The sequence below is a fragment of the Onychostruthus taczanowskii genome, unplaced genomic scaffold (assembly GCF_017590055.1).
Source record: "Onychostruthus taczanowskii isolate IOZ18803 unplaced genomic scaffold, ASM1759005v1 scaffold84, whole genome shotgun sequence".
Lineage (NCBI taxonomy): Eukaryota > Metazoa > Chordata > Aves > Passeriformes > Passeridae > Onychostruthus > Onychostruthus taczanowskii.
The window spans coordinates 3,221,964-3,249,926 of NW_024506332.1; the positions used below are offsets into that span (position 1 = coordinate 3,221,964).

General features: G+C 58.8%; 1 protein-coding gene across 1 annotated transcript; it reads left to right on the plus strand.

Annotated features, from left to right (window-relative positions):
- The first annotated feature begins 218 nt into the window (after positions 1–218).
- Positions 219–27,871, plus strand: LOC121346662 (hexokinase-2-like). Its single transcript, XM_041424658.1, is given in 16 exon segments — positions 219–407; positions 8,187–8,349; positions 14,929–15,077; positions 15,179–15,298; positions 18,236–18,331; positions 18,447–18,546; positions 18,896–19,079; positions 21,021–21,176; positions 21,297–21,972; positions 22,655–22,774; positions 22,860–22,955; positions 23,711–23,810; positions 23,913–24,096; positions 24,348–24,503; positions 24,983–25,216; positions 25,998–27,871. Coding segments are annotated over 16 exon segments (2,742 nt in total). The 5' UTR covers positions 219–344; the 3' UTR covers positions 26,143–27,871.
- Positions 27,872–27,963: the final 92 nt, after the last annotated feature.

A 27,963-nucleotide genomic window follows, 5' to 3' on the forward strand; every position in this document is an offset into this window, starting at 1 on the left:
ACAGGCTGTGGGGATGGACACACGGACACAAGGACATAGCCACGGACACATACACGGGTTGTGGGCATGGACAGACACATTGACACATCCACGGACACATGGACACAGCCACGGACACACGGGCTGTGCGCCGGGCACACACCCTCGCGGCTCGGCCAATGGGGGAGCGGCGGCGCGGCCACGTCACGGGCGCGGGGGAAGCTCCTCAATGAGCGCGATTGGCGCGGGGAGCGCGCGGCGCTGCCGGGGCCGCTCCGCTCCGACCGCACCGAGCCGAGCCGAGCCGAGCCGAGCGGAGCCGAGCCGAGCCGAGCCGTGCCGTGCCGTGCCGTGCCGCTCCCGCCATGATCGCATCGCACCTCCTCGCTTACTTCTTCACCGAGCTCAGCCATGACCAGGCGCAGAAGGTGAGGGGGGGTCCCGCCGGGGAGAGTGGGGAGAGGGAAGGGGAAAGTGAAGAGGAAAAGGGGAAGGAAAAGAGGAAAAAAAAAAGGGGGGGGGGGAAAGAAGAGAAAATAAGGTGAGAGAAAAAGGGAAGAAAAAGAAAGGATGGGTAAAAGTAAAAACAAAAAAAAAAAGGAGGGAAAAGGAGAAGGGGAGAGTGAGGAGGAAGAAAGAAGTGGAAAAGAAAAGGGAAGGAAAGTGAAGAGGGGAATAAGTGGGGAAGGAAGAAGGATGAGGAAAAAAAAGTTGAAAAAAGAAAGTAAAAGGAAGGGAAAAAAGCAGAAAAGAGATAAAGGAGAGGAAGGGAGTAAAAAGAGCAAAAAGAAAAGGGGAAAAAAATGAAGGGAGACATGGTAAAAAAAAAAAAAAGGAGAAAAAAAACCTTAAAAACTTTTTAAAAGGGACCAGGAGGCGAGCTAAGCGGGGAGCGAAGGGGAAGCGGGGCCGGGCCGGGCGGGCGGAGGCCCCGGCGCTGCCCGGTTGGGGCCGCGTGCGGTACGTGCCGCGGGACCCCGCGTGGCCGGGCGGCGGCGGCGGAGGAGGAGGAGGAGGAGGAGGAGGAGGAGGAAGGGGGATCTCCGTGCCGGGACCCCCGCGCAGCACGTGCCGCGCCGCTTCCCGCCGGCGCCGAGCATCCCCGGCCGCCGCTCCGCCGCTCCCCGCCGTGCCGGGACGGGCGAGCCGCAAGCCCCCGCGGGCAGCGGGGTCAGCCCGGGCCACCCGCCCGGGGGTGGCACTTGCCCCTCGGGTCGCCTTGGCCACGCGGTGGCCGCGCACGTGTCGCCCCGTCCCCGCGGTGACAGAGGTGGGAAGCACCCCCCCACACCCCACCCCCCCCCACCCGGCTCCTGTTCGCGGGGTTTTGGGGTTCTGAGTGCTCGGTTTGGGGTTCCCAGGGTTCGGGGTGCGGGTCACCCCCCGGTCCGGAGCTCGAGTGTTGCTGCTCTCCGCGGCTCCTTTGTCTGGCCAGGACAGCGCTTAGGCTGGGCTTAATGAATTATTCCTGGAGGAAAAACGCTGGATGGGAGAGAGCGCGGAGCTCGGGCTGCTCCTGCAGGGCTCCACTGGCATCTGGGAACAGGGCAGAGAGGGTTTGTGATTCCCGACTCGGGAATGGCCGGGATTTGCTGGTCCGAGTGTGAGGCGGTCGGGATTTGCGAAAATCGCCGTAAAAAAACTGAGAGAAATGCTCGGAGACACCTGGGATAACCCTGGAGATGCTGCCGGGGAAGTGAAACTTGCCACGTTGGCCCTTCAGCGGGCTTAGATAGGAAGGAAACCGAGGCAGAACATTAAAAAAAAAATTAAAAAAATAAAAATAACCAACTCCAACCTAAACAAAGTGCTGGGAAAAGTTCCCAAGGCAGAGCGATCCGCAAGGAAATACGGGCTCGGCTTCTCGCCGCTGGCCCCGGGGTTGTGCAACAGCCGCATCCACGGTAGGGATGGGGTTGTGTTGTGTAACCCTGGCAGAAATAGGCCAGCGGCACAGCCCGGGCCCGGCTCCGGCTGCTCACGCCTTCCTTATCGGGAAGAGCTGGGAATAATGCAGGGGGAAAGCCGGGCTGGAGGAATTCTCCTTCCCCAGCCACAGGGAGAAGGGTGTGCGAAGCCTCAGGAACCGGCTCGGTGCCCCTCGCGCCTCCCAAGCACAAATTAAAAAAAGGTTGTTTGATATGTGAGGGAGGAGAAATAAAAATATCCAGGAGCTGCTGGCCGCAGCTGGGGATCCTGTGGGACACGGCACTGCCCTACTGGCTGCCTCCACAACTGGATTTTCTGGGATATTTTTAAACAAATTCCTGTGAATCCTCCCGTGAGGCGAAGCTGGGGGAGAGCAGGGAGCTGAGCTGGGCTCAGGGAGAGGGGGGAGAAGGCAGCTGTCTGACCTGGCTGCTTCCAGCCTGGGTGTCAAAATAATTCCTGGTGTGCAAAGCTCCCCAGGCAAAGGGAGAAGGCAGGGAGTCCCCAGCACAGGGAGGTGGAGGGCTGAAATTCTTGGAAAGCTGTGATTTGTTTGGTTGGGTCTTCTTATCAAACCCTGTGTTTGGGAGAAAAGATTGTAGGTGGTAGCCTGGGATGTGTTTTCCCTTTGGATCAGGGAGAAAAGGAGCTCAGCTGGTGTAAAAAAGTGTCTTTTCCAAGAGCTGTGGTTTGTGCCCACCTCAAGGCCTTGGAAATAGCCTCAAAAATGGGATTTTTCTTCCCATTCTTGCCATGGAGCAGCTTTACCTGCTCTGCCACTATCTGGGGGCATATTGCCTCCCTCCCCAGCTCCTGCCCTTTTCCTGCCTGGAAAGTGGGTTGTCCAGACTTATCTAACCCCCAAGGGATTGTGCAAACTTTAATTAACCTCGGCAGCGTCCTTTGAGATCCCAGCTTGAAAGTTTGCCGCTGCTGCCCCGCGTTCCCCTGGGATGTGCCAGCTCACCCTGGCCTTCCTCATCCCTCAGCCTCGTCACTGGGAGGGGGACTGAGCGTCTCCTCTCCCCCATCCCTCCTTCAAAAGGGAAAAACTGGGATGGAATTGAGCAGGGGCAGCTTTTCCTCTTTGGTTTGTTTTGTTGTGTTTTTTTTTTGTTTTTTTTTTTTTTTTTTTAAATTTTTCCCTTTGCCAAGAGATTAGTTTTACCCAGCTGATTCCTCCCTGCTGGCTGCCTCTGTGGGTATGGGAGGGGCACCTTTGGCAAATTCCTGGAAAACCAACTTAACATCTTCCCCTGAGGCTGCCCAGGTCAGTGGCAGGAGCCAAGGTCAAGGGCAGGGCAGCTTGTCCCACCTTGGGGATGCCACCCTGTGTCTCCTTCCTCACCAGAGCTGCCCAGCCTCAGTTTCCCTCCACAGGGGGATGCTCCCACCATCCCAGGGGGTTCTTGGGGCTAGGGAGGCTTTGCCATCCAGCATCCCCAAGACCTTGTGGGTTTAACACGGGGGGAAGCACAGCAGCAGCTGGATGTCTCCAGAACTGGAGGGCAGAGCTTTTTTCCTGGCTGAACTGGGTTTTACTGGGGCTCTGGGCCAGCGGGGTCACCTGAGGATGGGCCGGTGGATGCTCCCTGGTGGATGCTCACTTCCTCCCCATCAGCACCCGGCTCCACCTCCGGCGTGGATCCAGCTGCTGGCCCGGGGCTGAGGATGAGGAGGAACCGGCCGAGCAGGAAACATCTGACTCACCGGGTGAGGATGACTCCGGGCGTGTGTCATCCCGGCAGGGAGGCAGGGAGGGCACACGTGGCCTTGGAGCCGGCGTGGAGGAGCTGAAGGACAGGACGTGGGTGCCACCAGGGCAGCCCAGCATCACCCCTGTGTCACCCGGGGGAGTCGGGCGAGGGGACGAGCCGGTTCCCTGCCCTGAGTCACCCGGGGTGGGAAACAGGGACAGGCACGGGCAGTGCAGGGACTGAGGATGTGGAGCAGGGAATAAACCCTTCAGAGCTTCCCCCTGCAGCCTCTGCTGCTCCCTCGGCCTCGCTTTCCCCAAATTCATCACGTCCCACCATGGGTTTGGGTGGGGGGGAGCACGGCTGGTGCTTCATGGCATCCCCCTCCCAGGGAGCCAGCATCGCCTCAAACGTCAGGGATTCTGACAAAACGGCATGCTTCAAGTTAAAAACTGCCACGGGGAGGGAGGTAATTTAAAGAAAATCTTATTCCCAGCACAAATTTCCCTGGAGAGAGGGGTGACAGCACAAGCCGTGGGTTTTGGGGTGTTGCAACCTTCCCCAGATCTGAACGCTGCTCCGTCATCTTGCAGTCAACAAATGCTTGGCTCTGTTGCCAAAAAGTAAAGAATCTGTCCCAGAAAGCAGCCACCCTCTCCCAGTGCTCTGCTTTTGCTCCAAAATCTGCGGGAATCAGTCACATCCAGCTGCAAACCGCAGCAGGAGATGCTGAGGGATGGGGAGCACGTGCTCCTGCCCCGCTTCCCGGCAGCCACGTGGCTCTGGGACAGGATTCAGAGCAAAACCAAAACAAAAGGCAGACAGCTTCCCCTTCTTGGAGCCCGGGGTCATTAGTGGGAAAGATGAGTTTGGGATCCACAGGAACAAAGCTGCCTGGGACTTCCCTTTTCCCCTTTCCCCTGTGGTGCCAGAAGCGCTGTCACCCTCAGCCCTGCCCCGTGTCACCCTCAGCCCTGCCCCATGTCACCCCCAGCAGCCCTGCCCCATGTCCCCAAGAGATGGGGACGGGCTCCCCAGCACCCCTGCAAGGGCAGAGTGTGAGCCAAGGGATTTACAGGATCCTGGAATGGGTTGGGTTGGAAGGGACCTCAAAACCCACCCAGTGCCACCCCTGCCATGGCAGGGACACCTCCCACTGTCCCAGGCTGCTCCCAGCCCTGTCCAGCCTGGCCTTGGGGCAGCCCCAGCTGCTCTGGGAATTCCATCCCAGCCCCTCCCCACCCTCACAGGGAGGAATTCCTTCCCAATATCCCATCCAGCCCTGTCAGTATGAAGCCATTCCCTGTGTCCTGTCCCTCCATCCCTTGGCCAAATTCCCTCTCCAGCTCTCCTGGAGCCCCTTTAGGCTTCTCTTCTCCAGGCTGAGCAGCCCCAACTCTTTTCTATGGAGAATGGCATTGACTTGGAATTGAGTTAATTGAAGATCGGTTAATTAATATTTCCACAGCACTGCTCCCTTGGGGCCCAGGCTCCTTAAGAGGAGTCTTAAGAGGTAGAACTGTGTCCAGCTGCACTGCTGGCATTGGAGCTGTGAGGCTGGAAATAAAAGCTGTTTTTTGGGCTGCTTTAAGCCCGGCTTGGCTCAGCTCAGGTCACACAGCAGCAGAATTTGGGCAAGCTGAGGCTTCCCAGCGGTGCAGCCGGGACAGGCGACCCTGGGCACCTCTCCAGCATCCGGCATGGAAATGAGCTGAACCTTGGAGACAGCCTTGAGCCAGGGGATGGGGATTTGCTGGGGTTGGGTTCAAAAACGTGGCATTGAGCTCATTACACCCACAGCTACTCCGTGATCCGGAGCTTTAACACGGTGTCCTGGGCTGGGGCATGCCCGGCGCTTCCCAGCTTCCATCCTTCCTTCTCCCTTTGGTTTGTTTAGATTTCCTCGAGGAAACACCACTGTTTAGGCTGGAAGCTTTCCAGAAACTCAACTGCCCCCTTCAGGATCCTAACCTAGTGACTGTTTGGAATTGGCAACCTGACCTAAGCTATTCCATGCTCTCCCAACAGCATTAGCAGCTGAGAAGGTGTTTTGTGCTGAAAGATGCCCAAACTCTGGCTCTGCAGGCTGAATTCCCTGTTTTATCCCATCAAATTGGTAACAGTTTGATGGGATAAACAGTTTGCTCGGGGTAACCAAGCAGTCACAGGGCTGGGGAGTTTTGGGAAGGCCAGTGGCCATGGCTCTTCCCTGCTGGGGCCAGGGTGGATTCAGTGGGGAAGGAGCCGTCCTGCAGCACGCCCTGACCTGCTTTAGCTGCCAAGTGGGGTGATATCCACCTTGGGAGAAGATGATCCAGGTTTTAAGGGCTTTGGAGATTAGGGGGAGGTCACCCTGCTCCTCAGGCTGAGGTTATTCTGGTGTGCTGCAGCCTGGAGGACATGGGGGACGTGCAGAGCAGGGCCTGGCCTGGGGGAAGGGGATGAAGCCCCAGGGGGGGTTCCCTGGACTGGGATTTTTGGGTTTTTTCGGGGGGTCTTCACTGCTGAGCAGCTCCCAGAGCACCCAGCTGCTCTGGGATGATGGCACGGGCTGATAACCCTCGGGGTAACCCTTGGCACAGCTCAAGGGGAGGCTCCAGCCCCAGAGCCACCTCTCAACCAGTTACTGGAGGTTACTGGTGCCAGTGACCAGAGCCTCGGCACACGGGAGGGGATTTTCAGCAGGAGAAAGCAAACAGGAGGGGAGGGAGGAGAGTGTTTGACTTCCTGCTGCTGGGCTGGATAAGGAGAAGCTGGTAAACACCTGGAACCAGGAAATCTCCAGGTTTCCTTCTCCTTGGCCTTTCCCTCGTGTTTAGCTCCTGGTTTTGGGAAGGAGCTGGAAGCACCAGGAGAAGGTTTGACTCAGAGCATGCTGCTCCTCAGGGGATGCAGCATCACTCCTGGAATGTGCTGGGCTGGGCTTTCCTCCATCCCCCGACCTCACCGAGGGGATCTCAGCTCCCAAACTTCCAACAGAGCTCAGGGTGGGGAAGAAAAAAGGATGTGCTGGAGCAGCCTGAGCCTGAAACGCAGGCAGGCAAAACCGCAGCAGGGCTGTCGTGTCCAGCCCAGGGTGGGATGGCACATCCCTGACCAGGTCACACTGGCCCTGGTGCAATTAGTGGCCCACAAAATGCCCATTTCCTGCAGCTCAGCCCCATAAAGCTCAGCCGGGCCCGGTTCCGGTGACCCGGCGTTACGTGCCTGCAGACAGGTGAGCACACGGGGTGGAGTTTTCCTCCTTGACTTCTCAGGGCTTGCAGCTGCCCTTTAATTAATGCTGAGTGGAGCTAATTGGAGCAGGGCACGGTTTGGGAGAGGGCAGTGGCCGCCTCTCCCGCTCCCTGCTCCGGCCAGGCTGCTGGTGCCTGGGGAGGAGCCTTTCCACGCCTCTCCCAGGCTGGACAAGATGCTTTAAAGTCATTTTTAGGAGCATTCTCCACACCAGGGTACAAGAATTTCCAGGAATAGGGGTCTGGGTTTCTTCCCTCTCCACCCGTGGCACGTGCTTGTGTCATTGCAGCTGCCACTTCTGTCACTTCAGCGTGCTTTGCTCCAGGCTGTTGAGTAGCTCTGGGCTCCTGGGGTGATCTCAGCAGTGGAGAAATGACAGGGCAGTGGATTCCTGCCCAGCATCCTCGGTGCAGGAAGAGGCCCTGGGGGTCAAGGTCAAGGTGTGTAGAGAGGGAAGGGCTTTGCACCTGGAGAACCTCCTGACTCACCCCTGAGCTGGGATTCCTGCTTCTGTGGCAACCTGTTTGGGTGTCTGCAGGTGGCTGAGCGGGAAGGAGCTCCAGGAGCAGCTTGTGGGGCAGCACTGGAGGACACAGTCTCAAGCTACGTCAGGGAAGGGATGGGTTGGATACTGGGAAAAAAAATTTTCACTGGAAGAATAATAAAGTACTGGAATGCTCTTCCCAGGGAGGTGGTGGAATCACCATCTCTGGGTGTGTTTAAAAAATGGCTGGACATGGACATGGCGTAGGTTGGACTCGATGATCTTAGAGGTCTCTTCCATCTGCAGGTGGCTGAGCGGGAAGGAGCTCCAGGAGCAGCTTGTGGGGCAGCACTGGAGGACACAGTCTCAAGCTACGTCAGGGAAGGGATGGGTTGGATACTGGGAAAAAAAATTTTCACTGGAAGAATAATAAAGTACTGGAATGCTCTTCCCAGGGAGGTGGTGGAATCACCATCTCTGGGTGTGTTTAAAGAAAGGCTGGGCATGGACGTGGCATAGGTTGGACTCGATGATCTTAGAGGTCTCTTCCAACCTCATTCTGTGATTCTGTGATTTTGTGATTCTGTGATTCCCAGGCTGGCAGAGCCTGGGGAGGGGATGCAGGGTGGCTTTGGGTGAGCACCCTGGGAGAGCTGCAGGAGCAGGACTCGTGGCTGATCCCTGGCATGGGCAATTCCAGCCAAGCTGCCGTGTCCTGCACTTTGGGATGGGTCAGAACCTGCTCCAGCTCCTTGTGTCCACCCAGCAGCCTCAGCAAGGGCTGGACACTGTCCTGAGCTGTCCTGTGGCCCTGTCCCCAGCCCTCTGCCTGAGCCCTGGGCTCTGTGTGCCCCTTGCAGGTGGACAAGTACCTGTACCACATGCGGCTCTCCGACGAGACCCTGCTGGAGGTGTCCCAGCGCTTTGAGAAGGAGATGGAGAAGGGGCTGGGGGCAGACACCAACCCCACCGCCTCCGTGAAGATGCTGCCCACCTTCGTCAGGTCCACCCCGGACGGCACAGGTACCGTGAGGGCTGGGGACACCCGTCCTGCTGGCACTGCCACAGCGGGGGTGGCACGCAGGGGCCACCCTCGCTGCTGGGGCTGAGTGTGGGGACGGGCCTGGCTCCCTGCTCCGTGCTGGGGCTGGAGGGGCTCCCAGTTCCTGCTGGCAGGAGGGAGGAGGGAGGCAAAGAGGGAGGGAGGAGGGAGGGAAGCCGCCCTCGCGTGCCCTTGCTGGCAGGACAGAGACAGTCACGGGTCCGGCTCATCAGATTTCACCAGCAGCGAGGCGGCAGCGGTGCCAGCGCTGTCTGAGTGCCACAGGGCCTGGGCAGAGCTGGGCCCTCACAATGTGGCCTTTCTGCCTCTCCCCGAGCTGCCCGGGGCACGCTCCAGCCAGGCACATCCTCCTCTCCTGCTCCCTCTCCCAGCCTGGTGTTTTGGGAGGGAGCTCGTCTCCATCCCTGCAGCATCACCCCTCGCCCTCAGGTGTAGCCAGGACCCTCCAAGGGTTTGGTCCTGGCTGCTGCAGACCCACAGCAGCCTTGGAGGGCCCCAGGTTGTGCAGGGTGCAGTTACTCAGGGCTGGGCTTGCCCTGGTGCCAGCTCCTGCACAGGGATCTGTGCAAAACCTCGGTGGCCGGGGCTGCTGGTCACCAGCAGGAGAGGGACAGAGCCCAAACCCCTCGTGGCTGCTGGCTGGCTGCTCCCTGGGGGCAGGGACAGAATGACAGAACCCTGGAATCACTGAGCCATGGAATGGTTTGGGCTGGAAAAGCCCCAAAGTTGGTCAAATCCAACCAATCCATCCCTGCCCCGTGTCCCCAGGTGCCACATCCACACAGATGCTAATCCTCCCATGGATGGGCACTCCAGCACTGCCCTGGGCAGCTGTGCCAGGCCTGGACTGCCCTTTCCACGAAGGAATTTCCCCAACAATTTCTATTTTTATTTGTATATACTTTAAACTTCCAGTTCGAAACCATTCCCCTGCTAAAAGTGTCTCCACCTTCCCCCTGAGCCCCTCTAATCCTCGAAGCACCCCCTGATCTTGGCCCCCCAGGTGCACCTACACCCAAAAGCTGGACCTGGCTGCCTGCCCTGGGATCCAGATTCCCATCTATTTAAATGTTGGAGGATATTTTTAATTACAGGGCCGGCCAGGAGCCGCCCCTGGGCATGGGAACTGGTGCAGCCAAAGGTGCTGGGTGCAGGTGGAGCGTGTGTCAGCACTTCCAGCACCCTGACCCGCCTCTGGGAGAGGGAGCAATCCCTCCCCATGCCCTTACAAGACAGATCCTTGGCTCCCTTCCCTGTTTCCAGCCTCTCCAGTGTCCCAGCTGGCATTTCTCACCCGGGGGAGGGGGGGAAAGAGGAGCAGCAGCATGGAAAATGTCACATGAGAGGGATGCTGGGGCAGTCACGGCACTGCAGCTGCCCAAGGGGGCTGGAAAATGAGGGAGTTCAGAGCAAATGCCAGGGAAATGAGAGCTGGGATTCCCTGGACCCAGCCCCTGAGTGGCATCAGTGTCCCATGGGTTTTGGGGAGGGGGCAAGTCAGGGTTGGGGGCTTGGTGCCAGCTGGGGAAGATCTCACTGCCCAGGGCTATGTCCTTCCTTCTTCCCTCTCTTTAAAGCTCCTGGGCAAAGTCTGACCTGGGCTGGGCACCTGTGCCAGCTGCTCCCAGTCCAAGGATGGGTTGTTCCTCTGCTCCAGCCCTGCTCTGGGCTGGGGCTGGTGCCACAGGGCTCCCAGCCATCCACCTGTGGGGTCCCCATGCTCCCTCCCCTGCTCCTGTGTCTCTGGGTGGGATTAGACCCCATTTAATGCCCAGCTCCAGGGGGATGAGAGGTGCTTATGCAAATACAAGGTCACACCTGCAGGTTAAGCCAAAGCCCAGCCCTGGCTCTCAGGGGCATTGCCATTCCAGTGTGGTGTGATAAAAAAGGGGGAATTCTGCTCTGAAAGCAGAAGCTCTTCTAAAATCAACTTTCCTTGCTTTGCTTGGCTCTGGCACACACTGGAGCAGCAGCATGCAGTGCTGGCAGGGAGGGGATGGGGAGGCAGATCCCAAATCAGCTTCTCCTTGGAGCCCCAGGGACCCTCCCGAGGGCTTTCCCTGCTCAGTGCAACCATCATCCTCCTCCCTGCTCCACTGCTGGTGTTTCCAGGCTTTTCTGGGTGCCCAGGTTTCCACGATGGTGTTGGTTTAAGTGGTGCATCCTGTGCAGCTGGTAACGCCAGCCTGGAGCTTTCAGGAGGATGCTGCAGAATTTGGGGGTCAAATCCCTGGAAATCCAAAGGATGGCTCTTGGCAGCACTTTTCCCTTGGCTGGGGGGCTCAGCTCTTTTCCTGCCTCTGCTCATGTGGCACAGAGCCTTGAAAGGCTTGGAAGAAAAGGCTGTTTTCATGCCCAGAAAACATGGGGGCTTTACCACATCCCTGCAGGGCTTCCCAAGGAAGTTGTGTCTGCCTGGAAGTGTTCAAGGCCAGGCTGGGTGGGCCATAGGTCCTCTGGAAGGGCAGGGGATGGAACTGAGAGGTCCTTGGGGTCCCTTCCCATTCCCTGATCCCGTGAATTATCTGGATGGAGGGAGAAGCTACAGTGGGAAGTGCCAGGGTCTGCAGCTCCACCTTCTCCTGCATCTCCCTGGAGTCTGGGCCTCCCAGCTTTTCCTCTTCCTCTTATTTTTCACCAATCCAGCTTGCCAGAGGATTCCCAGGCAGTGGAATTGCACACTGGAATTGGGTTGGAAGCCTTGATGGGGGAATCCCTGGGGTGAGCAGCCTGCGAGGTGCTGGGACATGATCCCACACACCAGCAGCACACCAGGCTCTCCAGGCCCTCAGCTCTCACCCTGTGCCAAGAGCAAAGAGCCCCTGGAGCCAGGGCTCTGTGTTTGCCCTGCCTGTTTGGCTTGTGGGCTCAGCACCAGGGCTGATCCCTTATCACAGGACCTGGGAGCCCAAACGGGGGGCAGTGCCCACACCTGGCACCCACCACGTGCTGCCAGCATGCCTGGGAATTTCCCAAGGGAGCCTTGGCTGCCCTGTTCCTCCTGCAAAGCTGATCCACCCAGAATTCCCAGGAATTTCCCCCAAACTGCTCTTTTTTTTGGGATCCTCCTGGGTCACCTCCAAGGAGACCCTGTGCCCCTCTTGGCTGCAGTGCCCTTATCCCTGGGGGATTTATCACCCCCCTGAGGGGTTCTCTGTGCCCTGCAGGTATTGATCACTCCCCTGAGGTGCCCTCCATGCTCCCAGTGCCAATGCCAGGGAGCTGTGACCCGTGTGAGGGGCAGGACACCACGGATGGGCCAGCTCTGCCCTGCTGTGGCTGAGCGTGGTGCCCGTGCTGGGCTCTCTCTGGGGAGCTCCTCCAAGCTTCTCCTGCTGTGTTTGTGGAGGAGCCACCGTGCCCCGTGGCTGGCAGACAGGCTGCCAAAGGAGCTGCCAAACTGGTTTAAGGCTCACAGCTGCAAGGGGTCAAGGGGAGGAGGAGAAAGGAATATCCAGGGACTGGCTGGAGCAGTGCAGGAGCTCAGTGCCCTGCTGGCCCTGAGCCCCTTGGGGATGGCCCTGAGCCCCTTGGGGATGGCCCTGAGCCCCTTGGGGATGGTCCTGTGCCCCTTGGTGGTGTGATGGCCCTGAGCCCCTTGGGGATGGCCCTGAGCCCCTTGGGGATGGTCCTGTGCCCCTTGGTGGTGTGATGGCTCTGAGCCCCTTGGGGATGGCTCTGCTCCTCAGGGATGTGATGCTCTGGCCCCTCTTTAGTTCTGTTCTGCCCCCAAGGGGCTGCACTGACCCCCAAGTGCCCTCCTCCCTCTCTGTGCCCAGCTGGATCTGGAGCTGGGGCAGGGGCTGGGTTTGGGGCAGGGCTGGAGTTGGGGCTGGATTTGGGGCAGGAGCTGGATTTGGGGCTGGGGCTGGCCGGATTTGGGGCAGGAGCTGGGGCTGGATTTGGGGCAGGAGCCGGGGCTGGCTTTGGGGCTGGGGCTGGGGCTGGATTTGGGGCAGGAGCCGGGGCTGGCTTTGGGGCTGGGGCTGGGGCTGGATTTGGGGCAGGAGCCGGGGCTGGCTTTGGGGCTGGGGCTGGGGCTGGATTTGGGGCAGGAGCCGGGGCTGGCTTTGGGGCTGGGGCTGGGGCTGGATTTGGGGCAGGAGCCGGGGCTGGCTTTGGGGCTGGGGCTGGGGCTGGATTTGGGGCAGGAGCCGGGGCTGGCTTTGGGGCTGGGGCTGGGGCTGGATTTGGGGCAGGAGCCGGGGCTGGCTTTGGGGCTGGGGCTGGGGCTGGATTTGGGGCAGGAGCCGGGGCTGGCTTTGGGGCTGGGGCTGGGGCTGGATTTGGGGCAGGAGCCGGGGCTGGCTTTGGGGCTGGGGCTGGGGCTGGATTTGGGGCAGGAGCCGGGGCTGGCTTTGGGGCTGGGGCTGGGGCTGGATTTGGGGCAGGAGCCGGGGCTGGCTTTGGGGCTGGGGCTGGGGCTGGATTTGGGGCAGGAGCCGGGGCTGGCTTTGGGGCTGGGGCTGGGGCTGGATTTGGGGCAGGAGCCGGGGCTGGCTTTGGGGCTGGGGCTGGGGCTGGATTTGGGGCAGGAGCCGGGGCTGGCTTTGGGGCTGGGGCTGGGGCTGGATTTGGGGCAGGAGCCGGGGCTGGCTTTGGGGCTGGGGCTGGGGCTGGATTTGGGGCAGGAGCCGGGGCTGGCTTTGGGGCTGGGGCTGGGGCTGGATTTGGGGCAGGAGCCGGGGCTGGCTTTGGGGCTGGGGCTGGGGCTGGATTTGGGGCAGGAGCCGGGGCTGGCTTTGGGGCTGGGGCTGGGGCTGGATTTGGGGCAGGAGCCGGGGCTGGCTTTGGGGCTGGGGCTGGGGCTGGATTTGGGGCAGGAGCCGGGGCTGGCTTTGGGGCTGGGGCTGGGGCTGGATTTGGGGCAGGAGCCGGGGCTGGCTTTGGGGCTGGGGCTGGGGCTGGATTTGGGGCAGGAGCCGGGGCTGGCTTTGGGGCTGGGGCTGGGGCTGGATTTGGGGCAGGAGCCGGGGCTGGCTTTGGGGCTGGGGCTGGGGCTGGATTTGGGGCTGGGGCTGGCCGGATTTGGGGCAGGAGCTGTTCTGCCTTTCCAGCCGGAGTCACTGCCGTGCCGGCCGGCGGGTGCATACTAATGTCCCGCGGGTTTTGTTCCCTTTGTGCGGCACAAAGCGGCCCCGGCAGCCAGCGCAGCACATTCACAGTGCTGAGAGAGGCTTTCCCCGGCCCCTCCGCCCCAAAACAGCCAGCTGGGCGCTTTTCCCTGCCCCAAAACAGCCGGGAGGGGATGCTCCGGGCCGGGCACAGCCCCGGGCTCCCCTTGGAGGAGCCTTCTTGGAGCCCTGGTCGCTGAGAATTTGAGATTTTCTGTGCTGCCAGGCATTGACCCCCAGGAGAACTCTGCACTGACCTGAGGCAGTGGGGAAAACTTCCAAAATTGAGTGATAGCGCTGGGATTGTGGGTGTGGGGTTTGGATAGAAGTGTGTGATATCACGGGGTGGGAAACGTGGAGTTTAAGGGTTTAGAATATAGGAAAATCTATAAAGCAAGATGGAGGTTTTAGGATGGAGGCTGGTCCTTCTTTTTCATCTTCTTCTCCTTCTTCCTGTCCTTCTTCTTCCCCTTCTTCACCTTCTTTTTCTCCTTCTGCTTCCCCTTCTTCTTCTTCCCCTTCTTCCTCTTCTTCTCCATGGCTTTGGGTGGTTTTGTGTAATTGCATAAAAAAGCCCCCATTGCAGGACATGGGTGGTTGGTTACTGGGTTAAAAGCAAAGATAATTTAGATGTAATTTCTTAATTGGACAGCTTATCCTTAAAAGGCCTTGGAGAGAGAGAGAGAGAGAGAGAGGCAGGGCTCCAGCTTTAGTTTGTTGGAGTGCTCAGGGTTTGTGAGAGTACAACACAGATAAGAGCTAATAAACATCTGAGTCCCAACAAGAAATTCCATATTGCACGTTTAGTCCCAGTCCTGGCAAAAAAAAAAAAAAAACCAAAAAAAAAAACCAAGGAGCAAAGATTCCACAGCAGCTCTGTGGGATCTTCTCCCTCCCGGGTTTCCTGCTGCCACATGCCAGGAGTGTGTGGCATTCCTGGAGCCTGGACTGGGCTGAGCCTGGACACCAGGGGTTTTTAGTACAGCAAAACCTGAGCCAGGCTGAGGTGCTCCCACAGCTGCCATCAGGGTTTAACCCCTTGGATGGAGGTTTAGGAGCTTGAAGAGCATCAGCAGGGTCAGGAGTGGCTCTGCTGTCTTCTTCCTGGTGGAGCTGAGGCTGGAGCTCATCTTCCCTCAGATCCCTCTTGGCTTGGGCTTTTCTGGGGGGGCTGGTGGGATTCATGCCCCCAAAGCATGAGAATCTGCCTCGATCATGGGCAAAATATTGATCCAGGGGGCAGAGGAGGAGGAGCAGGGAATACAGCGACTGCTCCAATAAAATACCGGAAAAAAATATAATAATGGTCAAAATTATGAAATGTAATAAAAAATCTGACCTTTTCCTTGTACCTGGGGGCGGGGGGTGACCTGAGGGCTCTGTGGCCAGAGGAATTAACGGGTTGTCCTTGTCCTGACCCCACAGAGGACGGGGATTTCCTGGCCCTGGACCTGGGTGGCACCAACTTCCGAGTGCTGCGGGTGAAGGTGTCGGACAACGGGCTGCGCAAGGTGGAGATGGAGAACCAGATCTACGCCATCCCTGAGGAGCTGATGAGGGGCAGCGGGGTGCAGGTGGGCTCCTGGGGGTCCCTGCTGTGTCCTGGCCCAGGGGAGCCTGCTGTGAAGCCCTCGGAGTAGGGGTTGTTTTTTCACTCTTTACCTTTTTTTTCCAGCTTTTCGACCACATTGCCGAGTGTTTGGCCAACTTCCTGGACAAGCTGCAAATCAAAGACAAGAAGCTCCCCCTTGGCTTCACCTTCTCCTTCCCGTGCCACCAGACCAAGCTGGATGAGGTGGGTGAGGGGCTGACCTCTCACTGTGGGTTCCACACCAATTTCAGCTCAGGCTGTTAATTAGGCTCGTTGATTTTGGGTTACCTGACCTTTCCTGAAGTGCCACATCTCTCATCCCTGTAAAGCCATTTCTGGGTGACAGGAGCTCAGGAACAGGACTGTCTTTTTATTTTTGTGAATATTTTTTGTTGGTGGGATGGCTCAGGGGCTGCAGGGTCAGGGACACAGAGGATGGAACATTCCTTCAGGGAATGCAGAGCTTGGCGTCACTTCCAATAACCCTGTTGCTTGTCATCTTCTCCAAATACACTACTGACCCCCAGTTTAAAAGGAAATCAATGTCTGCTAAGGATATGAGCCAGACAGCCTTTTTAAAAGCTGTTTGATGACAATAAGTGGTGATGGAACTCCTGTTTTAAACACATCTGGCCAGGTTTTCATAGAGGAAAGGGACCTTAAGGACCACTCAGTTCAGAGCAGGGTCACATTCCAGTGTCCCAGGCTGCTCCAAGCCTGTCCAGCCTGGCCTTGGACACTTCCAGGGATGCAGGGGCAGCCACAGCTCCTCTGGACAATCCTGGGTTTCTGGATTTCCCCTAATTTATCTTCAGAGTTTTCAGCCACCACCCCTCTGTGACCTTTGGCAAGGTCCTGTGTCCCAGGGTCACCGTGTGTGTCAGCAGGCGTGGTGCTGGCAGAGCCAGGGCTGTGTCCTGGGAGCTGCAGGGCTCTGGGGGGTGATGTTTCCATGGGATGCCTCCATGGAGAGCAGCTTTTTCACCAGAGCTGCAGCCAGACATGCTGAGCATCCCAGCCCTGAGCATTGCCACGTGTGCCAGCAGGGCGTGGTGCTGGCAGAGCCAGGGCTGTGTCCTGGGAGCTGCAGGGCTCTGGGGGGTGATGTTTCCATGGGATGCCTCCATGGAGAGCAGCTTTTTCACCAGAGCTGCAGCCAGACATGCTGAGCATCCCAGCCCTGAGCATCCCAGCCCTGAGCATCCCCCCCTGAGCATCTCACCCTGAGCATCCCACCCCCCTGAGCATCCCACCCTGAGCATCCCACCCCCCTGAGCATCCCAGCCCTGAGCATCCCAGCCCTGAGCATCCCACCCTGAGCATCCCAGCCCCCTGAGCATCCCACCCTGAGCATCCCAGCCCTGAGCATCCCAGCCCTGAGCGTCCCACCCCCCTGAGCATCCCAGCCCTGAGCATCCCACCCTGAGCATCCCAGCCCCCTGAGCATCCCACCCTGAGCATCCCAGCCCTGAGCATCCCACCCTGAGCATCCCACCCTGAGAATCACACTCCCCCTGTCCTGTCCTGTCCCCTCTGCCAGCCCCAGGCACCGATGGCTGTCACTGTCACTGTCAGCTCTGAGCTGTGACCTTGCTGGGAGACCAAACATCCCCGAGCCCAGCCAGGCACGTGGGCCCTGCTGCTGAGGGGTGGTGCTGGCTCTGCCTGCCCTTATCTCCCCCCCAGGATGAGCAGGGGCTGGGGTAATGCTGTCTGTCCTTGTCCCTTTGTCCCCCCAGGATCTGCAGGGACAGGGGGTGATGCTGTCTGTCCTTGTCCCTTTGTCCCCCCAGGATCTGCAGGGACAGGGGGTGATGCTGGCTGTCCCTGCCCTTATTTCCTCCCTGCTCTTATTCCCCCCAGGATCTGCAGGGGCTGGAGGTGATGCTGGCTCTCCCTGCCCCTTTCTCCCCTCCGGGAAGGGCAGGGGCTGGGGGTGATGCTGTTTTTCCCCCCCCTGGAATGGTCTGGGGCTGGGGGTGATGCTGGCTGTCCCTGTCCCTTTTTCCCCCCCGGGAAGGGCAGGGGGTGATGCTGGCTCTCTTCTCCCCCCTGGGAAGGACAGGGGCTGGCTCCATGGAGCACAGCAGCCCCTGCACGTCCTCCCGTCCTCCCGGTGCTCAGTGGAGCCCCAGCGGCTCCGGGAGGGATTAGCACTCTCCTCCTGCAGACTCGGGGCTGGGGAGAACGCCACGATGCTCCGTGCCTCAGTTTCCCCAGCTCTAAGGCAGGGCGGGTGTCTGCCTCCCTAAGGGCTGTGCCCAGAGGGTTGGAGATTCCAAATCTTGAAATTTGAAATTGAGTGCTTTTCCTTCCCCCAGGGCTCAGCTCGGCCCCCGGCCAGGTGCCTCTGGCCACTGGGGGCTGTGAGCCCCCCACCCCACAGGGATGGCTCAGGGATCATTCCACAGGTCAGGGATGGCTCAGGGAGCATTCCATAGGTACAGTGAGCCCCCCACCCCACAGGGATGGCTCAGGGATCATTCCATAGGTACAGCGAACCCCCCACCCCACAGGGATGGCTCAGGGATCATTCCACAGGTACAGCGAACCCCCCACCCCACAGGGATGGCTCAGGGATCATTCCACAGGTACAGCGAACCCCCCACCCCACAGGGATGGCTCAGGGATCATTCCACAGGTACAGTGAGCCCCCCACCCCACAGGGATGGCTCAGGGATCATTCCACAGGTACAGTGAGCCCCCCACCCCACAGGGATGGCTCAGGGATCATTCCACAGGTACAGTGAGCCCCCTGCCCCACAGGGCTGGGTCAAGGAGCATTCCAAAGGCACAATGAGCCTCTCACCCCACAGGGCTGGGTCAGGGAGCATTCCATAGGCACAGCCAGCCATCCACCCCTCAGGGATGGGTCAAGGAGCATTCCTTGGGCTCGTGAACAAGTTTTGCTGCAGGGCTCAATCAAACCTGGTCATGGGAAGCACGTTCCTGCTGCCGGGCCAGCAACGAGCAGCTCACGTGTTTTGTTTGGTGGCCATAAACTTTATCTGACACGGAAGCTGCGGCTGATGGCGCAGCTGCTGAGCTGATAACGGGGGGCTCCCCCCCTGCAGGGCCACATGTCCCCCGTGCCAGGAGCCAGGTGTCACCTCGAGCTTCCTTCTTGCTGTTCCCCTGCAGAGCATCCTCGTGACGTGGACGAAGGGGTTCAAGTGCAGCAGCGTGGAGGGGAGGGACGTGGTGTCCCTGCTGCGCAAGTCCATCAAGAAAAGAGGGGTAAGGGGCTGGGCTGGGGGCACACGGGTCCTGGCCAGGACACCTTGGCTCTGTGGAGGTGTTTTGGTCAGTTTTGTCTCTGTGGGGTCAGCCTGTCTTGTTTCTACCGCGTCAGGACTTCGACATCGACATCGTGGCCGTGGTGAATGACACCGTGGGCACCATGATGACCTGTGGCTACGATGACCACAACTGTGAAGTTGGCCTCATTGTTGGTGAGCTGCAGCAAGGGGGAAGATGTCCTGGGGCTGTTTCCTGGGCTCCAGCAGAGCCAGAGGGAGATCCTGCTTCTTGCAGGCCTTGGGGTGTTTGGGGGAAAAAAGAGAGAGGATACCAGTGCTGGAAAACCAGCATTGTCCAGAGTTTGTTTGCTTGGTTCTTTGCTTTCTTTGGTGTGTTGGGCTGTGGCCAAAGGGAAAGTGGGAATAATGGGAATGAGGAATAATGGGAAATGGGGAACAATGGGAATGGGGAACAGTGGGAATAAGGAATAAAGGGAATGGGGAACAATGGGAATGAGGAAAGGCAGTGTCCTCGCTCACCCTGTGCCCGTGCTTGGCCCAGGAACTGGTACCAACGCCTGCTACATGGAGGAGATGAGGCACATCGACCTGGTGGAAGGGGATGAGGGCAGGATGTGCATCAACATGGAGTGGGGGGCCTTTGGTGACGACGGGGTGCTCAACGACATCCGCACCGAGTTCGACCGCGAGATCGACATGGGCTCGCTCAACCCTGGCAAACAATTGTGAGCAGATTCTTGGCTCGGGCTCGTGGTTTGCTCAGCATTGTCCATCCTCCCACAGTTACTGGGGCTGGGGAGGTCAGCCCAGCTAACTGGGTCACCGTGTCCTCTGCCACCGGTACAGAGAGGGGCTGTGTCCCAGAGCAGGGCTGTGTCCCCGAGCAGGGGATGTGTCCCAAAGCAGGGGCTGTGTCTCAAAGCAGGGCTGTGTCCTAAAACAGGGGCTGTGTCCCAAAGCAGGGGCGGTGTCCCAAAGCAAGGCTGGGTCCCAAACCTAGGGCTGTGTCCCAGAGCAGGGCTGTGTCCCCGAGCAGGGGATGTGTCCCAAAGCAGGGGCTGTGTCTCAAAGCAGGGCTGTGTCCTAAAACAGGGGCTGTGTCCCAAAGCAGGGGCGGTGTCCCAAAGCAAGGCTGGGTCCCAAACCTAGGGCTGTGTCCCAGAGCAGGGCTGTGTCCCCGAGCAGGGGATGTGTCCCAAAGCAGGGGCTGTGTCTCAAAGCAGGGCTGTGTCCTAAAACAGGGGCTGTGTCCCAAAGCAGGGGCGGTGTCCCAAAGCAAGGCTGGGTCCCAAACCTAGGGCTGTGTCCCAGAGCAGGGCTGTGTCCCCGAGCAGGGGATGTGTCCCAAAGCAGGGGCTGTGTCTCAAAGCAGGGCTGTGTCCTAAAACAGGGGCTGTGTCCCAAAGCAGGGGCGGTGTCCCAAAGCAAGGCTGGGTCCCAAACCTAGGGCTGTGTCCCAGAGCAGGGCTGTGTCCCCGAGCAGGGGATGTGTCCCAAAGCAGGGGCTGTGTCTCAAAGCAGGGCTGTGTCCTAAAACAGGGGCTGTGTCCCAAAGCAGGGGCGGTGTCCCAAAGCAAGGCTGGGTCCCAAACCTAGGGCTGTGTCCCAGAGCAGGGCTGTGTCCCCGAGCAGGGGATGTGTCCCAAAGCAGGGGCTGTGTCTCAAACCAGGGCTGTGTCCTAAAACAGGGGCTGTGTCCCAAAGCAGGGGCTGTGTCCCAGAGCAGGGGCTGTGTCCCAGAGCAGGGGCTGTGTCCCAAAGCAGGGGCTGTGTCTCAAACCTAGGGCTGTGTCCCAAAGCAGGGGCTGTGTCCCAAAGCAGGGGCTGTGTCCCAAAGCAGGGGCTGTGTCTCAAACCAGGGCTGTGTCCCAAACCTAGGGCTGTGTCCCAAAGCAGGGCTGTGTCCTAAACTGAGGCTGTCCTAAAACAGGGCTGTCCTAAAGCAGGGTTATGTCCCAAACCTGGGTTTGTGTCCCAGACCAGGTCTGTCCCAAACCAGGGCTGTCTGTCCCACTTGCTGCCCCTGTGACCCCCTCCTGTGAATGATTCCTGTTCCCTTCCTGGCCAGCAAAGTCCCCTACCAGCCCAGGCAGACACCCTCACCTAAAATCCACAGTCCTACAGATCTCCCATTCCCCACAGGGCTGCTGTGGCGTGGGGGTGCCCTGGGGGTCCCTGCAAACTGACTGAGCCCCTTCAGGTGGCCATGAGTTCTCTTTGCAGGATGATGGTCGTGTCTACATGGCCCCATATTCTCAGTGATGGGATAAACTGCTCTGGGAAGAGATTACCTAGATTCTGTTTGGGATGGGAGGCTGCCAAGGGGTTTTCAGGTCAGCCTGTGGCCACCTTGTGGCACACACACAGCCAAACACACACATTGTTTAGCCTGGAGAAAAGGAGGCTCAGGGGGAGCTTATGGGGAGAGAGTTTAGGTTGGATATTTGGGAAGATTTCTGCCCTGAAAGGGTGGTCAGATGTGGCACAGGCTGCCCAGGGCAGTGGTGGTGTCACCATCTCAGAGGGATTTAAGAGCTCTGTGGATGTGGCACTTGGGGTTAGCGGTGGCCTCGGCAGAGCTGGGGAATGGCTGGACTTGACCACCTTGGAGGGCTTTTCCAGCCCAAACCATTCCCTGATTCCACCCCGCGCCTCCCCACGGGCAGGTTTGAGAAGATGATCAGCGGGATGTACATGGGGGAGCTGGTCAGGCTCATCCTGGTGAAGATGGCCAAGGAAGGGCTGCTCTTTGGGGGAAGGCTCACTCCAGATCTGCTCACCACGGGCCACTTTGAGACCAGATTCGTCTCTGCCATTGAGAAGTGAGTAAGATCCAGGGGTTTCCTGGCTCCCAGCCTTGGATGGACCAGCACCGAGCCAACCCGGGCCAGAACCCAGCAAAAAAAAATCTCCCGGGCACGAACCCCCTTTTGTCCTTGCAGGGAGAAGGAGGGGCTGCAGAAAGCCCACGAGATCCTGAGCAAGCTGGGGCTGGAGCCGTCGCACGAGGACTGCGTGGCCACGCTGCGCATCTGCCAGATCGTGTCGACGCGCTCGGCCGCGCTCTGCGGGGCCACGCTGGCCGCCGTGCTGCGCCGCCTCCGCGACAACAAGGGCGGCGACAGGCTGCGCTCCACCGTGGGCGTGGATGGCTCCGTGTACAAGAAACACCCGCAGTGAGTGAGGGGTGGGATGGGATGGGATGGGATGGGATGGGATGGGATGGGATGGGATGGGATGGGATGGGATGGGATGGGATGGGATGGGATGGGATGGTATGGGATTTATGATTTGAAGCCTCATCGTCACCCTGAGGCTGCAGCAAACCTCTCCATCCTCTTCCTACCCGCAGCCCTGTTCCTGCCTATCCCCAGCCATGTCTCCATTCCCATCCCTCTCCCTGGAGGAGAGCAGCTCCATGTCTGCTCCGTGCTGGGATCTCTGCTGATGATCCTCTCTTGGCTTGCAGAAAAGGGAGATTTCCTCGCCCTGGACCTGGGAGGAACCAACTTCCGCGTGCTGCTGGTGCGCGTCAGGAACGGCATGCGGCGCGGCGTGGAGATGCACAACAAGATCTACTCCATCCCCGTGGAGATCATGCAGGGCACGGGGGAGGAGGTCAGCCTGGGCAGGCTGAGAGGGGAAAGGGGCTGGCTGGAGCAGGGCTGACCACAGAGCTGGTTTTGCCTTTCCAGGGAGCGAAACCAGCGGTGGGGAGGGCTGGTGCTGTCCTGCCCTTAGAGCAGCGAGCTGTGCCCAGGGCTCTGGAGTTTGGGAAGCTGGAGTCTGGTTTTTAGGTGTTATTCCCGGGTGTGAGTGAGCCTCCCCTAATCCCACACACTCCACAAGGGCAGATAGGCATCATCCCCATTTCCCCAGATAGGGAAACCACAACACAAGCAGTGAGACACGTTTGGAAAGAGTTTTGCAAAGCACTCCAGGCAGTGCCTGGGGCCTGGGAGTACCTCCAGCAGACTGGGCTGGAGGGCCCTGGGGATCCCTTGCAGAGGGACTGGATTCCTGTGTCACCTCCCTGATGGCCCCCACCCCTCCAGGGACCTGTGAGGTGGAGATAATGCAGGGATTTGGCCACGCTGTGGGTGGGGAAGAGAGTGAACTGAGCTTTTTGGGGTTGCTCACCTCCCACAGTGCAGCTGAGCCACGTCCTGCTCCATTCAAAGTCCTGGGAGTGATTTAAACCTTCCAGCAGGCCTGGGAATGGACAGAACCCCCAGAAATTTGGCTTCCAGCTGAGCTCTGGCTGTGCTGGTAGCATTTCCCTTTGGCTTTTCTTCTCCAGCTCTTTGACCACATTGTCCACTGCATCTCTGACTTCCTGGAGTACATGGGAATGAAGGGCGTGTCGCTCCCGCTGGGATTCACCTTCTCCTTCCCCTGCCAGCAGAACAACCTGGACGAGGTAACCCCACCCTCCTGGCAGCACCCCTGGCTGTGCCTCCCACCTGCTGCTCAGGGGACTCACTGGGGGCTTTTTCCCACCACAGGGAATTCTCCTGAAGTGGACAAAAGGTTTCAAGGCGACGGGCTGCGAGGGAGAGGACGTGGTGGGGCTGCTGAAGGAGGCCATTCACAGGAGAGAGGTGAGCAGCCACGGGGCTGGGAGAAGCCAGAGGCTGCTCCCACATCCTGGCTCTCTTCAGCATTGTTAATTGGCCTGTAAAACAAATTACTGGGCTGAGCTCAGCGTAATGAGTGTCGGAATTTTCACCGCCGCCCTTACTCATCACTTGAGGTTGGATTTTCAGACCCTGGAGCTACGGGCTGGCTCCTGGCCAGGGCTGGAGCAGACTTGTCTGGTCCTGAGCTCAGGAGACACCGGCTGGTTTCCTCAGCACAGACCACCCCGAGCTCCTGCCCACGGGCTGCTCCTGGCAGGGCTGACCCAGCTGCAGGTGTCTGAGCTCTACCTGCAGGCAGGTGGGGCTGGGGGAGGTCCCCACCTGGGGTACCTCTGTGTCTGTGGAGGTGGATGGTCATGGAGGACAAGGGAGAACAGTTTTAAAATAAAAGAGGAGAGATTTAGGTTGGATGTTGGGAAGAAATTCCTCCCTGTGAGGGTATTGAGGGCACAGGGTGCCCAGATCCAGCCCCTGGATCCCTGGCAGTGCCCAAGGCCAGGCTGGACAGGGCTTGGAGCAGCCTGGGACAGTGGGAGGCGTCCCTGTTTCGGCAGGGGGAGAATGGGATGGGCTTTAAGGCCCTTCCCAGACCATTCCATGATTCTGTGACACTGCCTGCCACACTCACCAGCCAGCCAGCTCCTTCCCCAGCCGTGGGAGCAGACTCAGCAGGAATTCCAAGCCCTCCAGGAATAACTCGTGCAATCCCTCTGCAGGAATTCGACCTGGACGTGGTGGCAGTGGTCAATGACACCGTTGGCACCATGATGACCTGTGGGTACGAGGATCCCTACTGCGAAGTTGGGCTGATTGTCGGTGAGAACTGAACGCTCCTTGTGGAGCTCCGTGCTGCCACCCCTGCCCTGGGGGGCACAGGAGGTGTCCCAGGTGTCCCTCTGATCCCGCTGCTCCCCACAGGCACGGGCAGCAACGCCTGCTACATGGAGGAGATGAGGAACGTGGAGCTGGTGGAAGGGGACGAGGGCAGGATGTGTGTCAACATGGAGTGGGGGGCCTTCGGGGACAGCGGCTGCCTGGATGACATTCGGACGGAGTTCGACGTGGCAGTGGATGAGCTGTCCCTCAACCCTGGCAAGCAGAGGTGGGTGCTGGCTTTGGGGGGCTGGAAGGGACCCCGATGGGGCTGAGGGTGCAGGAGCAGCTCTGCCCCAGCAGCCCCTTGGTGCATCCAGGGGATGATGGGCAGGACACCGACGTGTCCCTTGTCCCCTGCCCGTGGGTGGGGGCCGTGCTGCTGGGCTTGTACTCAGGGCACCTGGCAGAGCTGGAATCCCCACCCAGCCCCAGGGTCCCTTCCTGTGCTGATGTCCGGCCTCGTGCTCTCCTGCCCAGGTATGAGAAGATGATCAGTGGGATGTACCTGGGGGAAATCGTCCGCAACATCCTGATGGACTTCACCAAGAAAGGGCTGCTCTTCCGGGGACGGATCTCGGAGAGGCTGAAGACCAGAGGGATCTTTGAGACCAAGTTCCTGTCCCAGATAGAGAGGTGAGCTCCAACAGGGAGTGAGCACCAGCTGCCAGTCAGAGCAGGGGTGGAATTTGGGGGACGTGCCCCCGGGGCTGGTGGGAGAAGTTCCAGGTGCTTGGTGTGGAGCCAGGGTGATGCAGGATGGTGCCACAGGGATAAATCAGCAGAGCCCACGTGGATGTGGCAGAGACAAGGAGGCTGGCTGGGGCTGGCAGCACAGATGGCTCTTGATCCTCTGCCCTGGGCACGGAGCGGGTGGGGGACACCCCGCGAGTTGCAGGGGTGTCACACTCCGCTGGCTTTGTCCTGAAATAGCCTCCCTGATTAGGATGTGACAGCAGGCCACGTCCAGGTCTGAAAGCTGAGGTTGAGGGGGGCTGCAGGTGAGAACTGAACACTCCTTGTGGCACTGCCACGAGCGTCCGGGCCGGGCAGGCCGTAGATGAGGAAGAGGAGGCCTCACGTCCCTAACGCTGCCCCCGCCGTGTCCCCCCCAGCGACTGCCTGGCCCTGCTGCAGGTGCGCTCCATCCTGCAGCACCTGGGCCTGGAGTCCACGTGCGACGACAGCATCATCGTCAAGGAGGTGTGCGCCGTGGTGGCGCGGCGCGCGGCCCAGCTCTGCGGCGCCGGCATGGCCGCCGTGGTGGACAAGATCCGCGAGAACCGCGGCCTGGACTTCCTCAAAATCACCGTCGGCGTGGACGGGACGCTCTACAAGCTGCACCCTCAGTGAGTGCCTCTGGTTGGGCTCCTTGGGCGGCTGGGGGGCTCGGGGGGAAGGTTCAGGGGGTAATGGGGGAGGATTTGGGGTGTTTTGGGGCATCGAGGGCTGCCAGGAGCTCGCTGATACAAACTTGAGGCCCAGCAGGAGTCAGCTGCTCCCTTAAGGACAGGGGCTGCTCCAGTCCCACTGGGCCTGACCCAGACCTGGTGACCAGGTTCATCAGGCAGCTCTAACCAGCAATGAGCTGGGTCATGAAAGTTCACGGCCACACAAAAACTTGCCCATGCCAGAGCTGGCTGCCTGGTGCTGCTGGGCACTGGAGCAGGGACTAAGGCACTGGGCTGAGCTTAAACAGGGCTCAGGAGTCCATGGGCAAAGGGAGGCACTGAAAACTCCCCCCAGCTGGGGCTGGTCAGGGCTGTTGAGGCTCATTGGTGCTCCCAGGGCTTGGTGGGCCTCGAGAAGGGGCTGGGTTTAGTCCTGAGTGAAGGCACAACATGGTTGTGTTGTACTTGGGCTTTCTAAGCTTCATCCCTGGCAACTGTCTCCATCCATCCATCCATCCATCCATCCATCCATCCATCCATCCATCCATCCATCCATCCATCCATCCATCCATCCATCCATCCATCCATCCATCCATCCATCCATCCATCCATCCATCATCCATCCCCTCGGGGTCTGCGTTGCTCTCCCAGTCTCTGTGAAGGCAGATCAGGGCTTGGGACTGACACTTTCACCCCGTGGCTGGTCAGTTCAGACCCTCTCCCTCTCTTTGCCCCGCAGCTTCTCCACGGTCTTGCAGGAGACAGTGAGGGAGCTGTCCCCCAAGTGTGAAGTGACCTTCCTGCAGTCGGAGGACGGCAGCGGCAAAGGCGCCGCGCTGATCACGGCCGTGGCCTGCCGCATCCGCGAGGCCGGCCAGCGGTAGAGGGAAGCAGGTTTGCCCAAGAGCTTGGTTTCAGCAGAACAAGGACGTTTCCTCACCCAACCCCTCCCTCCCTCTGCACACACTCACACGCCCCCTCCCCTCCGAGCAGACTCGTAGCTTTACTCGTTCTCCGAGGCACCGCGGTGGGACCGGAGCCGCCGTGGGCTCTGTACCAAGTGTTGTCGTAGGAGTTCCCTTGCATGCCATAAAACCAGCTGTCGAGTAAAGCTCACAGTGTCTTTTGGCTTCTCCCTGCATTTCCAGGTGGAGCTGGAGCTGTCCCACCTCCGTCACACCCCCGACCACTGGCCCTCCCCTAGCAGCAGTAGGGATAACACTCGGATAATTCAGACACTGCATTGTCACTTTAACAGAACCTATTTATGTGTGTCGGAGCCGTAGCTGTCCGTGCTGTAGAAGCAAACCTCTAAGATTGGGCTAAAGACCTCCACTAGTCTTTTACCCTGATCAAGGCTGTATAATTTCCATGAAAGTCATGGTAACTCTCAAAGCACGGGGTGCAGAGTTCCACGGCTGCGCTGGGGGTGCCACGTACCTCCCTTGGTGAGCAATCCTGGGGGGGCTGCAGGAGCCCCTGAGCAGCCCCAGCAGAGCACGTGCCTGGGAATAATTGGGGACTCGGGCTCTGATCCCATTTCCTGACCTCTCACCCCCACCCTGAGCAGCGTTGTAGGAACGTGGCGTGTGTGTAGGGTCGTGTTTCACCCCCAGGCACCACCACCACCCCTTCCCTGGTGCATGTGTGGGCTCCAGGAGCTGCTGCCACGGGCTTCTGCCTCCCCCTGGCCACCCCCAGACCCGTGGCCGTGTCTGCCCTTGGCGTGGAGAGTCTGGTTTGCTTTGTGTCTGTGAAATAGTTCTGTGGCTGCAGCCTTTAGGTGGCACCTGGATTTATACACTGTATATTTATGTTTTAAGAGATCTGATGTCTTTTTATGTACATAGTCTCGGGGGGGTTGTGTCACTTAGTTTTAACCTTTTCATGTTGTCGGAGAAGAGTACAGAGTAATTATTTTCTTTTTTTTTTTTTTTTTTTTGTCGTGTAATTTTTTTTTTTTTTTAATTTAAAATTTTCTTGGGGTAGACTGGAGAAAGAGACCCAAATACCTGAGGACTGTTGTACAAGAGGTTTGGGCATTCTGACTTTATCGCCAGGACAAAAGGGAAAGCAGAAAGCCAGGGTGTGCAGGAGCAGCAGGGCCCTGTGGTGATGCTGTGGGCTTCAGGCTGGGTTTAACCTTAGGAGAGGTTTTGTTTTGTCCCCAGCTGTGCTCTGGAAGGTCACATCCAGGGGGACACGACACAACCCAGGGCCCTGCAGGTCCCCAGGGACCCCTGTGCCCTCAGCATCACCTGTGTGCCATGGCCCATGTGCAGGGATCCATTTTTGCCAACAGAAAACTCTGGATGAACTAAAAGCTGCAGGTCTTTGCCTCAGTGAGAGGAGGCAGGCAGAGGGTGGGGGGGTTTTCTGTAAATATTTAGCAGAAGTTAATGAAATTTCAGTGATGTACAAAAAAAAATATAACTAATAAACCCCACAACCAGCCCTTCAGATTGGAGGATAGAGTTTTTGTCTATTTTTATGTATATTTTTATACTGCTTGGGGTAACCTCATTACCAAAAGTCTCTCTTCTGTGTTGGGGGTCAAGTTCAGTAGCACAATTTTAAAGGAAAATTACTCTTTTGGGCATTTTAAATGCTTATTTTTTTATAAGCCTCAAGACAATTATAACAAATAAAACCTGTGTATAGAAATGATGTAAGAAACCAAGTTTAGTGGAAGTTTTAGAAGCTGT